Source organism: Euprymna scolopes, chromosome 5 (genome assembly GCF_053919585.1).
Source record: "Euprymna scolopes isolate OS-2025 chromosome 5, ASM5391958v1, whole genome shotgun sequence".
Lineage (NCBI taxonomy): Eukaryota > Metazoa > Mollusca > Cephalopoda > Sepiida > Sepiolidae > Euprymna > Euprymna scolopes.
The window spans coordinates 80,123,661-80,138,558 of record NC_136486.1 but is presented as its reverse complement, the minus strand read 5'-3'; the positions used below and the strand labels follow the sequence as shown (position 1 = coordinate 80,138,558).

General features: G+C 29.5%; 1 protein-coding gene across 6 annotated transcripts in view; it reads left to right on the top strand.

Moving 5' to 3' along the window:
- The window catches only part of LOC145276878 (protein canopy homolog 2-like), a 318,296-nt gene that overhangs the window by 287,601 nt on the left and 15,797 nt on the right, over window positions 1-14,898 (top strand). For all 6 annotated transcript variants that reach the window (XM_080128296.1, XM_080128298.1, XM_080128300.1 and 3 more), the window contains one exon: window positions 10,019-10,134. In XM_080128296.1, the coding sequence (XP_079984422.1) occupies window positions 10,019-10,134 (116 nt within the window). The remainder of the gene's footprint in view (window positions 1-10,018; window positions 10,135-14,898) is intronic.

Here is a 14,898-nt window from a genome sequence, read left to right as displayed (position 1 = left end):
TTGTTATTAAGGTGCATACATTGTTATTAAGGTGCATATTGTTATTAAGGTGCATACATTGTTATTAAGGTGCATATTGTTATTAAGGTGCATATTGTTATTAAGGTGCATACATTGTTATTAAGGTGCATACATTGTTATTAAGGTGCATACATTGTTATTAAGGTGCATACATTGTTATTAATATGCATATTGTTATGAATGTGCATATTGTTATTAATGTGCATATTGTTATTAAGGTGCATATTGTTATTAAGGTGCATATTGTTATTAAGGTGCATACATTGTTATTAAGGTGCATACATTGTTATTAAGGTGCATACATTGTTATTAAGGTGCATACATTGTTATTAAGGTGCATATTGTTATTAAGGTGCATACATTGTTATTAAGGTGCATACATTGTTATTAAGGTGCATACATTGTTATTAATATGCATATTGTTATGAATGTGCATATTGTTATTAATGTGCATATTGTTATTAAGGTGCATACATTGTTATTAAGGTGCATACATTGTTATTAAGGTGCATATTGTTATTAAGGTGCATACATTGTTATTAATATGCATATTGTTATGAATGTGCATACATTGTTATTAATGTGCATATTATTATTAATGTGCATACATTGTTATTAATGTGCATATTGTTATTAAGGTGCATATTGTTATTAATGTGCATATTGTTATTAATGTGCATACATTGTAATTAATGTGCATATTGTTATTAATGTGAATACATTGTTATTAATGTGCATACATTGTTATAAATGTGCATACATTGTTATTAATGTGCATACATTGTTATTAAGGTTCATATTGTTATTAAGGTGCATATTGTTATTAATGTGCATACATTGTTATTAATGTGCATACATTGTTATTAATATGCATACATTGTTATTAAGGTGCATATTGTTATTAATGTGCATACATTGTTATTAATGTGCATACATTGTTATTAATGTGCATACATTGTTATTAATGTGCATACATTGTTATTAATGTGCATATTATTATTAATTTGCATATTGTTATTAATATGCATATTGTTATGAATGTGCATACATTGTTATTAATGTGCATACATTGTTATAAATGTGCATATTATTATTAATGTGCATACATTGTTATTAATGTGCATATTGTTATTAATGTGCATACATTGTAATTAAGGTGCATATTGTTATTAATGTGCATACATTGTTATTAATGTGCATATTGTTATTAATGTGCATATTGTTATTAATGTGCATATTGTTATTAAGGTTCATATTGTTATTAAGGTGCATATTGTTATTAATGTGCATACATTGTTATTAAGGTGCATACATTGTTATTAATGTGCATACATTGTTATTAATGTGCATACATTGTTATTAATGTGCATATTATAATTAATTTGCATATTGTTATTAATATGCATATTGTTATGAATGTGCATACATTGTTATTAATGTGCATATTATTATTAATGTGCATACATTGTTATTAATGTGCATATTGTTATTAATGTGCATACATTGTTATTAATGTGCATACATTGTTATAAATGTGCATACATTGTAATTAAGGTGCATATTGTTATGAATGTGCATACATTGTTATTAATGTGCATACATTGTTATTAATGTGCTTACATTGTTATTAATGTGCATACATTGTTATTAATGTGCATACATTGTTATTAATGTGCATATTGTTATTAATGTGCATATTGTTATTAATGTGCATACATTGTTATTAAGGTGCATACATTGTTATTAATATGCATATTGTTATGAATGTGCATACATTGTTATTAATGTGCATATTATTATTAATGTGCATACATTGTTATTAATGTGCATATTGTTATTAAGGTGCATATTGTTATTAATGTGCATATTGTTATTAATGTGCATACATTGTAATTAATGTGCATATTGTTATTAATGTGCATACATTGTTATTAATGTGCATACATTGTTATAAATGTGCATACATTGTTATTAATGTGCATACATTGTTATTAATGTGCATACATTGTTATTAATGTGCATACATTGTAATTAAGGTGCATATTGTTATGAATGTGCATACATTGTTATTAATGTGCATACATTGTTATTAATGTGCTTACATTGTTATTAATGTGCATACATTGTTATTAATGTGCATACATTGTTATTAATGTGCATATTGTTATTAATGTGCATATTGTTATTAATATGCATACATTGTTATTAAGGTGCATACATTGTTATTAAGGTGCATATTGTTATTAAGGTGCATACATTGTTATTAATGTGCATATTATTATTAATGTGCATACATTGTTATTAATGTGCATATTATTATTAATGTGCATACATTGTTATTAATGTGCATATTGTTATTAAGGTGCATATTGTTATTAATGTGCATATTGTTATTAATGTGCATACATTGTAATTAATGTGCATATTGTTATTAATGTAAATACATTGTTATTAATGTGCATACATTGTTATAAATGTGCATACATTGTTATTAAGGTGCATACATTGTTATTAAGGTTCATATTGTTATTAAGGTGCATATTGTTATTAATGTGCATACATTGTTATTAATGTGCATACATTGTTATTAATGTGCATACATTGTTATTAATGTGCATACATTGTTATTAATGTGCATATTATTATTAATTTGCATATTGTTATTAATATGCATATTGTTATGAATGTGCATACATTGTTATTAATGTGCATACATTGTTAATGTGCATACATTGTTATTAATGTGCATATTGTTATTAATGTGCATACATTGTAATTAAGGTGCATATTGTTATTAATGTGCATACATTGTTATTAATGTGCATATTGTTATTAATGTGCATATTGTTATTAATGTGCATATTGTTATTAAGGTTCATATTGTTATTAAGGTGCATATTGTTATTAATGTGCATACATTGTTATTAAGGTGCATACATTGTTATTAATGTGCATACATTGTTATTAATGTGCATACATTGTTATTAATGTGCATACATTGTTATTAATGTGCATATTATTATTAATTTGCATATTGTTATTAATATGCATATTGTTATGAATGTGCATACATTGTTATTAATGTGCATACATTGTTATAAATGTGCATATTATTATTAATGTGCATACATTGTTATTAATGTGCATATTGGAATTAATGTGCATACATTGTAATTAAGGTGCATATTGTTATTAATGTGCATACATTGTTATTAATGTGCATACATTGTTATTAATGTGCATATTGTTATTAATGTGCATATTGTTATTAAGGTGCATATTGTTATTAATGTGCATATTGTTATTAAGGTGCATATTGTTATTAAGGTGCATACATTGTTATTAATGTGCATACATTGTTATTAATGTGCATACATTGTTATTAATGTGCATATTGTTATTAATGTGCATATTGTTATTTAGGTGCATACATTGTTATTAAGGTGCATACATTGTTATAAATGTGCATACATTGTTATTAATGTGCATATTGTTATTAAGGTGCATATTGTTATTAAGGTGCATATTGTTATTAAGGTGCATACATTGTTATTAAGGTGCATACATTGTTATTAAGGTGCATACATTGTTATTAATGTGCATACATTGTTATTAATGTGCTCACATTGTTATTAATGTGCATACATTGTTATTAAGGTGCATACATTGTTATTAAGGTGCATACATTGTTATTAAGGTGCATACATTGTTATTAATGTGCATACATTGTTATTAATGTGCATACATTGTTATTAATGTGCATACATTGTTATTAATGTGCATACATTGTTATTAATGTGCATACATTGTTATTAATGTGCATATTATTATTAATTTGCATATTGTTATTAATATGCATATTGTTATGAATGTGCATACATTGTTATTAATGTGCATACATTGTTATAAATGTGCATATTATTATTAATGTGCATACATTGTTATTAATGTGCATATTGTTATTAATGTGCATACATTGTAATTAAGGTGCATATTGTTATTAATGTGCATACATTGTTATTAATGTGCATACATTGTTATTAATGTGCATACATTGTTATTAATGTGCATATTGTTATTAATGTGCATATTGTTATTAAGGTGCATATTGTTATTAAGGTGCATACATTGTTATTAATGTGCATACATTGTTATTAATGTGCATACATTGTTATTAATGTGCATATTGTTATTTAGGTGCATACATTGTTATTAGGGTGCATACATTGTTATTAATGTGCATACATTGTTATTAAGGTGCATACATTGTTATTAAGGTGCATACATTGTTATTAATGTGCATACATTGTTATTAATGTGCATACATTGTTATTAAGGTGCATACATTGTTATTAAGGTGCATACATTGTTATTAAGGTGCATACATTGTTATTAATGTGCATACATTGTTATTAAGGTGCATACATTGTTATTAAGGTGCATACATTGTTATTAATGTGCATACATTGTTATTAAGGTGCATACATTGTTATTAAGGTGCATACATTGTTATTAAGGTGCATACATTGTTATTAAGGTGCATACATTGTTATTAAGGTGCATACATTGTTATTAAGGTGCATACATTGTTATTAAGGTGCATACATTGTTATTAATGTGCATACATTGTTATTAATGTGCATACATTGTTATTAATGTGCATACATTGTTATTAAGGTGCATACATTGTTATTAAGGTGCATACATTGTTATTAAGGTGCATACATTGTTATTAAGGTGCATACATTGTTATTAAGGTGCATACATTGTTATTAAGGTGCATACATTGTTATTAATGTGCATACATTGTTATTAATGTGCATACATTGTTATTAATGTGCATACATTGTTATTAATGTGCATACATTGTTATTAATGTGCATACATTGTTATTAATGTGCATATTATTATTAATGTGCATACATTGTTATTAATGTGCATACATTGTTATTAATGTGCATACATTGTTATTAATGTGCATACATTGTTATTAAGGTGCATACATTGTTATTAATGTGCATACATTGTTATTAATGTGCATACATTGTTATTAAGGTGCATACATTGTTATTAATGTGCATACATTGTTATTAATGTGCATACATTGTTATTAATGTGCATACATTGTTATTAATGTGCATACATTGTTATTAATGTGCATACATTGTTATTAAGGTGCATACATTGTTATTAATGTGCATACATTGTTATTAAGGTGCATACATTGTTATTAAGGTGCATACATTGTTATTAATGTGCATACATTGTTATTAATGTGCATACATTGTTATTAATATGCATACATTGTTATTAATGTGCATACATTGTTATTAATGTGCATACATTGTTATTAAGGTGCATACATTGTTATTAATGTGCATACATTGTTATTAAGGTGCATACATTGTTATTAAGGTGCATACATTGTTATTAATGTGCATACATTGTTATTAAGGTGCATACATTGTTATTAATGTGCATACATTGTTATTAATATGCATACATTGTTATTAAGGTGCATACATTGTTATTAATGTGCATACATTGTTATTAATATGCATACATTGTTATTAATGTGCATACATTGTTATTAATGTGCATACATTGTTATTAATGTGCATACATTGTTATTAAGGTGCATACATTGTTATTAATGTGCATACATTGTTATTAATGTGCATACATTGTTATTAAGGTGCATACATTGTTATTAATGTGCATACATTGTTATTAATGTGCATACATTGTTATTAATGTGCATACATTGTTATTAAGGTGCATACATTGTTATTAATGTGCATACATTGTTATTAATGTGCATACATTGTTATTAATGTGCATACATTGTTATTAATGTGCATACATTGTTATTAAGGTGCATACATTGTTATTAATGTGCATACATTGTTATTAATGTGCATACATTGTTATTAAGGTGCATACATTGTTATTAATGTGCATACATTGTTATTAATATGCATACATTGTTATTAAGGTGCATACATTGTTATTAATGTGCATACATTGTTATTAATATGCATACATTGTTATTAAGGTGCATACATTGTTATTAATATGCATACATTGTTATTAATGTGCATACATTGTTATTAAGGTGCATACATTGTTATTAATGTGCATACATTGTTATTAATATGCATACATTGTTATTAATGTGCATACATTGTTATTAATGTGCATACATTGTTATTAAGGTGCATACATTGTTATTAATATGCATACATTGTTATTAATGTGCATACATTGTTATTAATGTGCATACATTGTTATTAATGTGCATACATTGTTATTAATGTGCATACATTGTTATTAATATGCATACATTGTTATTAATATGCATACATTGTTATTAAGGTGCATACATTGTTATTAATATGCATACATTGTTATTAATGTGCATACATTGTTATTAATATGCATACATTGTTATTAATATGCATACATTGTTATTAATATGCATACATTGTTATTAATGTGCATACATTGTTATTAATGTGCATACATTGTTATTAATATGCATACATTGTTATTAATATGCATACATTGTTATTAATGTGCATACATTGTTATTAATGTGCATACATTGTTATTAAGGTGCATACATTGTTATTAATATGCATACATTGTTATTAATATGCATACATTGTTATTAAGGTGCATACATTGTTATTAATATGCATACATTGTTATTAAGGTGCATACATTGTTATTAATATGCATACATTGTTATTAATATGCATACATTGTTATTAATGTGCATACATTGTTATTAATGTGCATACATTGTTATTAATGTGCATACATTGTTATTAAGGTGCATACATTGTTATTAATATGCATACATTGTTATTAATATGCATACATTGTTATTAAGGTGCATACATTGTTATTAATATGCATACATTGTTATTAAGGTGCATACATTGTTATTAATATGCATACATTGTTATTAATGTGCATACATTGTTATTAATGTGCATACATTGTTATTAATATGCATACATTGTTATTAAGGTGCATACATTGTTATTAATATGCATACATTGTTATTAATATGCATACATTGTTATTAATGTGCATACATTGCCTGAACATGCAGGAGACTTGTTATGAGCATCCTTTTAAGAACTGCACGGGAGTTCCAGAGCAAACTATATTAGCTGCATGGCCAACACAAATCACACCTAAGCAAATGGACACTTCAGGGTTGTGTTACAATTGTAATGAACCCAATCATAGGGCGAGCAATTGTCTACTGGATAGTGCAACAGGCAGAGTTGTTAGTGTCAAGCCTCAAAAAAATATCACATGCTATTGATGTCAGCGGCGTGGGCACATTGCTCAATTTTGTCTGGAAAACGAGCAAGGGGGCAAGAATTCAGCACCAATCTCATGATTGAAAGAAGAAATGACATTGCTTAATATCTGGAAGCTATTTATTTGCGGAAAATTTCAATGCGATATTCATTTTCAACATACCCGAAAACCGTAAGAGGTAGTCATTTTAAATAAAAATGTTAGGTGAAAAACATTTTAAATAAAAATGTAAGGTGAACCGCCTAATTATTATTATTATTTAGATATCCTCAGTTAAAAAAAAAAAAAAACGGTTTTGTTTTACAGATCAAAAAAAAAAAAACCCAGCAAACAAAAACCCAACCAATAAATGTCACGAGGACTCCTGATGGAGGTATGAACCCAATGATTTCGATAATCGTTTTTATAACCACCAGCTGTGCTAACCAACCAATGAAAATCTTCCAAAGTTACTATAAAAATAGTCGAATTTTGAATTCGATCAGTCATTGTTGAGATTTCCACGTGGTTTGTTTTCTTGCACTTGTGTAACACTAATTGTTGAAATAAACAAGCATTTTACATTAAATAAATACACTAAAAACTCATTCAACTAAGTAGAAGAGTAACTTATCTGGCCTTTGGTAATATTTATTTGGGTGCTTATGTTACTGTTCTAATTTTTCAAATAGTATTTTCAAGTTAAATTCTAGTTTCACAATATCTTTTTTTTTATTTAATTGTTAAGTGAAAGTACAGAATAGTTAACAAAACACCCTTCCCTCCCCATGTTAAGAATGGGTTTCTAAATAATATTATTTCAGCATGGTAGCATAAGTGCACAAGTACCTTTTATTTATTTATTTTTTTTGACCACTAAAAACACAATTTTACCTTAAATACAATAATAACAGAAACGCATGTACTTAGTACATTTTGTTGTTTTTTAACGTTTTTAGTACATTGTGTACTAAACGCATTAAAAACAACAAAATGGTATTGTTTGAAAAACTTAATAATTTTTTTAAATTGACAAACTCAGAATAAAAAATGAAACTTTTTTCTGCTTTTGTTTTGAAAGCAGAAAAAACAGTTTTCTATTTAGAGAATACAAAACGAGACTCGTCAATGCATTAGCGCATAGCAATTCGTTTTCCTTGAAATTCTATATTCTGTAATTTTTATAAAAGATAACATTTTAAAGAAATTTCTGCACAATTAATCATTATCAAATATTTATATATTATACATGAAAATAATTCTGAAACCATTATCTATATGAAAATGGATGATATATGCCGATTCATCTCATCAATTTTGAAATATTCTTTGTCAACTTGACCCAATCGTAACTTTGCTTCCTGTTGTTGTAAAAATCAAAATCAAAGACCAGTAGAGATGGACTTGTTTGCTTATATAGCCTGTAAAATTTCAGCCATATCCAATCAAATTTAACCCCATGCATATGTCTCCAAATGTAACGTATGAAATGTAAACATTGAAAAAACAGTTTCTCTTTTTGTTGTCGTCATTTTTTACTGTTTTTTATTCATTTTTAACTTGGAGCATAAAAACATTGAATGCATAAAAGAAAAATAAATTAACATCATTGGAAAACTTATTTAATTCTCTTTCCATCAATGTAATTCTTTTAAAAATTTACCCACAAATAAAAAAGATATGACTTGTTGAAGCACATTAGGTATGCAATATTGCCGATGTTCACGAAAATACAGCATATGATTGTAATGCTAATTTTAGTGTGTGTGTGTTATGCAATCACCATGAATCAAATTAATACATGAGAAAAGTTACTTTTTTTCAATCTTATGTAAATGTTCAAAAACCAAAACTGAACATAGATTACATGACTGTTGATTACTTTTTCATTCTTTCTTCCATTTTAATTAAGCAACATTTGTAGAAAGAAGTGTGTTTGAAAAGTTGCTTGAGAGCCGATTCAGGAAAAGATGTTACATACTTTTTTAATCATTTTCTTTATTAGGACTCCAGGCAACATGAGTTAGTCCTGTTAGTATAACAACATAATAGACATTTCATGTTTATCAGACATATTAAATTTTGAAGTTCAAATATGATCTTTTACCAGATTTGATCTGTTTTTTTGTTCTTTTTTGTATATGTCCTAAGTAACCTTTTATTAGAACTATCTCTGTACACATTCAAGAGTCTTTGATAAAACATGAGGTCAGCTAACTCAACAACAAATATAACTGAATAAAAAAAAAAAAATTTGTAGAGTGTGTAAATAATTTAAAATTATCGGAAATGTGCCTGCTATGGTCTTGAGCATGTCTCCAATTCACTAGCACTCTATTTCAATACACAGTATTAACATTTTCGCATGAATGAATTTTAGTAATTTTAGAACTGATACGATTCAATTCCATTTTCGATTGAAACTGGCAAAATCCCAAGATTTGATTTTTTTTTAAAAGAAAACCTGTTTTCATTCTTTATTAACAATTTCCAAATTTGTATTCTTGTTTGATCCCAAATAATCAGCTTCTTGATTTCATCGTAATTTATTTTGTCATACTCAGTGAATAGCAATGATAAAGTAAATGTTTTTTTAAGAAAAAAAGTGATTTCAGATAAAAAAAAAATTGAAAGTTTATTTCTCAAAAATCTAAAAATTATCATTTTTCCCATCTTTCAGTTTGTCGAGCGCTTATTGGAGAAGTAAACTACAAAATCAGTCAAACAGATCCAAAAAAAAAAGTTCAGATCGGTAGTTTTCGGGTTGACCCTGATGGTAATCAGAAAACACATGAGGTAGGTTGCACATCTGTGTGCTTCTATCAACTCCAACTCAAATTTCTGTTTAATCGTATAACAATTGCAACATCTTAGCTACAATTCAATATAAGTTGAAAAATATGACTCATTTCTCATCTTCTAAAAACAAAATCTTTCTATTTTCTGTTGTTCAAGTTGTCAATATAAACATTATTTTAATATTCGATCCTTATTCCTGTTTTTCCTAATGAGTTATATTTTTCTTACAAAACGTGTCCATTTTTATCCTCTCAGCAAGTAACTGCCAAAAACTGTGGTAGTTAGGTTAGATTTTCTGAAGAAAAACTACTTTAAAATTGGTTCATTGCTGGTTGTGTTCAATATCGCTAATGCAAAAATATGGAAGGGGTGAATGGATTATTAAACCTAACCAAAATTAGAGGATGAAAATGTAGTCTGGTAGTTTGCATCTCATGTGTTTTAAATGTCTACTTTAGGCTAAGCTATGTAAGTTTAAGTAAAAATGGAATCTACGCTTGAAGACATTGGGAAAGTTAATCAACTAAAAACAATAGATATTCTAACAATTCTCTGTAGTTAAATTCAGAAAGTTTCTCCCTCTCATTGGTTAAGTCTGGTAGGAGGTAGAAGCATACTTAATGCAAACTTGAGAATTTCTGATTTTTGGTATGCGAATCGTTAGCAGCTGATCACTAACATGTGCAGAGTTTGATTGTTAGGACCGATAAATTTTGCGAAGATATTAGCGATGGACAGATTTCTATGGTAAAGCAATCAATAAATTTTCAAGAACTGGAAAAAAAAAATTATCTGAAACCAGCATTTGTCCACTCAATGCTAAACCTAGTGAAGCTATTAACACCCACAATCCTTCCTACGATTCTTAATATACCTCCTATCCATAATTATTTTTGTTATCAGATATTTAAGATCTCTTTCAAGTTCTAATGCGTTCAATTTCCATGATCAGCTATGATTATAAAAAAAAGCTCCAAAAACAGGCCAGAAATCGCAATCCATGCTTCTTCCAATACAACAAATCAAACTCCAAACAAACAATACAATTAAGATCACTTACAAATGAGCAATACAACTGAGATCACTTACAAATAAACAATACAACTGAGATCACTTACAAATAAACAATACAACTGAGGTCACTTACAAATGAACAATACAACTGAGATCACTTACAAATGAACAATACAACTGAGATCACTTACAAATAAACAATACAACTGAGGTCACTTACAAATGAGCAATACAACTGAGATCACTTACAAATGAACAATACAACTGAGATCACTTACAAATAAACAATACAACTAAGGTCACTTACAAATAAACAGTACAACTGAGATCACTTCAAATAAACAATACAACTGAGATCACTTCAAAGGAGCAATGCAACTGAGATTACTTCAAATAAACAATACAACTGAGATCACTTACAAATAAACAATACAACTGAGGTCACTTACAAATAAACAATACAACTGAGGTCATTACAAACAAACAATACAACTGAAATCACTTACAAATGAACAATACAACTGAGGTCACTTACAAATAAACAATACAACTGAGGTCACTTACAAATAAACAATACAACTAAGGTCACTTACAAATAAACAATACAACTGAGGTCACTTACAAACAAATAATACAACTGAGACATGCGGCAAGCTTTTTAATCAGTTTTTGGGCAAAAGTGTCGCTGCCAAGAAGTCATGGTTGAAATAGTTGATCTTTGCAGACTCTACCAAACTCCTCAGCCAATTTTGGGTCTAAACACTTAAAATTTTAGATGTAGATATCCTGGACATAGGTCAAACATTTTAATTTGAGCCCAAAACAATAAATGTTAATGGGTCAAAATATCTAAAAAATTTTACCTCTGCAATCTCTAATTTTCTCTATAGTAGTTAAGGAAGTCTATTATATAGAAAGGCATTACCTAACATATGCACACTTTTTAATGTATATATATATATATATATATATATATGCACATAAAGTTATGAACAGTACAAAGGGCCCAAGCAAAGCCGGGTTGAACTGCTAGTAAACAGTACAGCTACGATCACTCCAAGTAAACTACAGAGCTGACACAACTCCAAATAAACAATAAAACTAATATTACTCCAAATAAACAATACAACTGAGATTACACCAATAAATAATACAGCTGAAACAACTCCAAATAAACAATGCAACTTAGATCACCCCAAATAAACACCACAGCTGTCCTCACTCCAAGTAAGCTATAGATCTAAAAATCCCACAAATAAACAATACAGACCACTCTAAGTAAACTATAGAGCTAAGATCACACCAATCAACAATACAACTGAAATCACATCAAATAAACAATTAGCATTACAAGTTGATTTTTTTCTTTTTAGATAATTGTTATTTTATCAACTTGCATTAAAGAGCTATGTAAAAGATGATTAAAACCGTTTGAATTATACAAAGTTCACAAGTTATGAGAATTTTAAGTGTCAAAATTTGCAACGAAGGCCATCAACTCCCCGTATTCCCTCCTATAACAGACAACACGCTATGTAACATACAGATATCTGTGCGTGAGGTCACCAAGCTAATCAAGAACCTTGACTCCAGTAAAGCAACTGGTCCTGACAGTATTCCAATTATAGTGTTAAAAAAGCTCCAACCAGAACTTGCCCCCATACTTACCAAACTGTTTAAGCGTTGCCTTAAGGAGAAGTGCTTTCCAACACCCCGGAAAACCTCATCAGTATGCCCTGTATTTAAGAATTCAGGTGATAAGTCATCTCCCTCTCAGTACAGACCAATAAGTCTCCTCTGTGTCATGAGTAAGTTGCTGGAATCCACAATAAATAGAGAAGTAGTCAACCACCTCAGCAGAAATAACCTTCTTAGCGACACGCAATATGGTTTCCATTCTGCTAGATCTACAGCAGATGTGCTAATGGTTATATCTCATAGAATTAGCGAATCTCTCGACAAAGGCTTCCTTTCTAGGGCAATTGCTCTTGACATATCAAAGGCCTTCGATAAGGTTTGGCATAAAGGCCTACTACACAAGATTTCCAGCTACGGTATAACTGGAAATGTTTTTTCGAGCATTAAATCATTTCTCTCTGATAGGCTCATAAGAGTAGTGATTGATGGGCAGAAATCAGAGGCCCACAGTATTAATGCTGGAGTCCCTCAGGAGTCCATACTGGGCCCAACTCTCTTCCTGATCTACATTAATGATCTCCCTAAACACATACTTAAATCATTCGTTGACATCTATGCTGATGACACCACTATCTATGGCAACACATCAAAGGCCATAAATCATGATGTTCTCTCTGATTCTCTCTCCTCTGATCTTGAGCGCGTGGTACAGTGGGGGAAGAGGTGGCTAGTTACCTTTAATGCATCTAAGACCAAGCTCCTATCTCTACATCATAAACGCTCTGATCCCCATCTGGCATCAATTGAAATGGATGGCTCTCGTCTAGGGGAGGCCCCATGTTTTGATAAGCTTCTAGGTTTGACCTTTACTCCTGATCTTAAATGGAACACATAAAGTCTGTGGTTAAGGTCGCTGGGAAAATGGTGGGATCCTTCTACCGCTCCAGAAGATATCTCACTAATGATACCATTCTCTATCTATATAAAAGCCAAGTACGTCCAAGGATGGAGTACTGCTGCCACATCTGGGCGGGAGCTGCTAAAAACAGCCTATCCTGCCTTGACAGAGTACAAAATAGACTTTGTGGCTTAGTGGGGGGGATGCCTTTTTCTCTTCCCTACAACCTCTCTCCCACAGAAGAGACGTAGCGAGCCTATCTTTGTTCTATCGTTATTTCCATGGCAAGTGCTCGTCTGAGCTCCATTCTCTAGTCCCCCCTCACCAATCTTTTTCAAAAAACACCTGACTAGCTGAAACCACCATCAATAATTTTCCCCACTCCCTATCTGTACCTAAATCAAAACGTAGATTCCATGAACAAAGCTTCTTTCTTAGAACTGCACGCCTATGGAACTCTGTTCCGATTGCCTGTTTCCCTCCCGACTTCAACCTGGATGTCTCCAAGTCCAACACAAACAAATTCCTGATGAACCGCCCCATTAAGTAATGGCACTTTATCAATTCTCCAATACTATTACTACACTATCCCATTGATTACTGTACACACAATAACCCTTATCCCCGAGTAACCCTTGGGCCTTGATAAGTGGTGAACTCCATGTAAAAAAAAAAAAAATCATACAGTGGGTGTCTATTTATGAACAAAACTAAGTATTATAGTAGTATTTAAATATAGCTTTATCGAGAGCAGGCATTTTCCTGCCTCCCCACCAAAGAAGAGCTTAATCTGGGGTGCAGCCATTGAATGCCTAAAGAGCATTCATGGCTAGTATTTACTACTCCCCTCAAAGAAAAAAAAAATGAGTAGATATGCATTAGTCTCAGAAATAAATTGAAGAAAAATTTTCATATAGATTTTGGATTTCTATAAAAGATGGAAATTCCCATAGTCGACCAGAACTTAGGCATTTTGGGACCAGTCCAATTTTCAATTTTGTAAATCCTCTCTATCTGGCCCAAAATATACACCTATTTTCTGAGATGCAACTATAAATCGTACTCTACATGAATCCTCGATGTAACTTTCACAGTACCAGGATACCAGGAATCCTGATAAGCTACAACTATACATTCACCAGTTGATGGTAATTTTTGTCATTTCTATTCTGTTCTTTTACTGAAAATTCAATTATGTAAACAAAGAAATA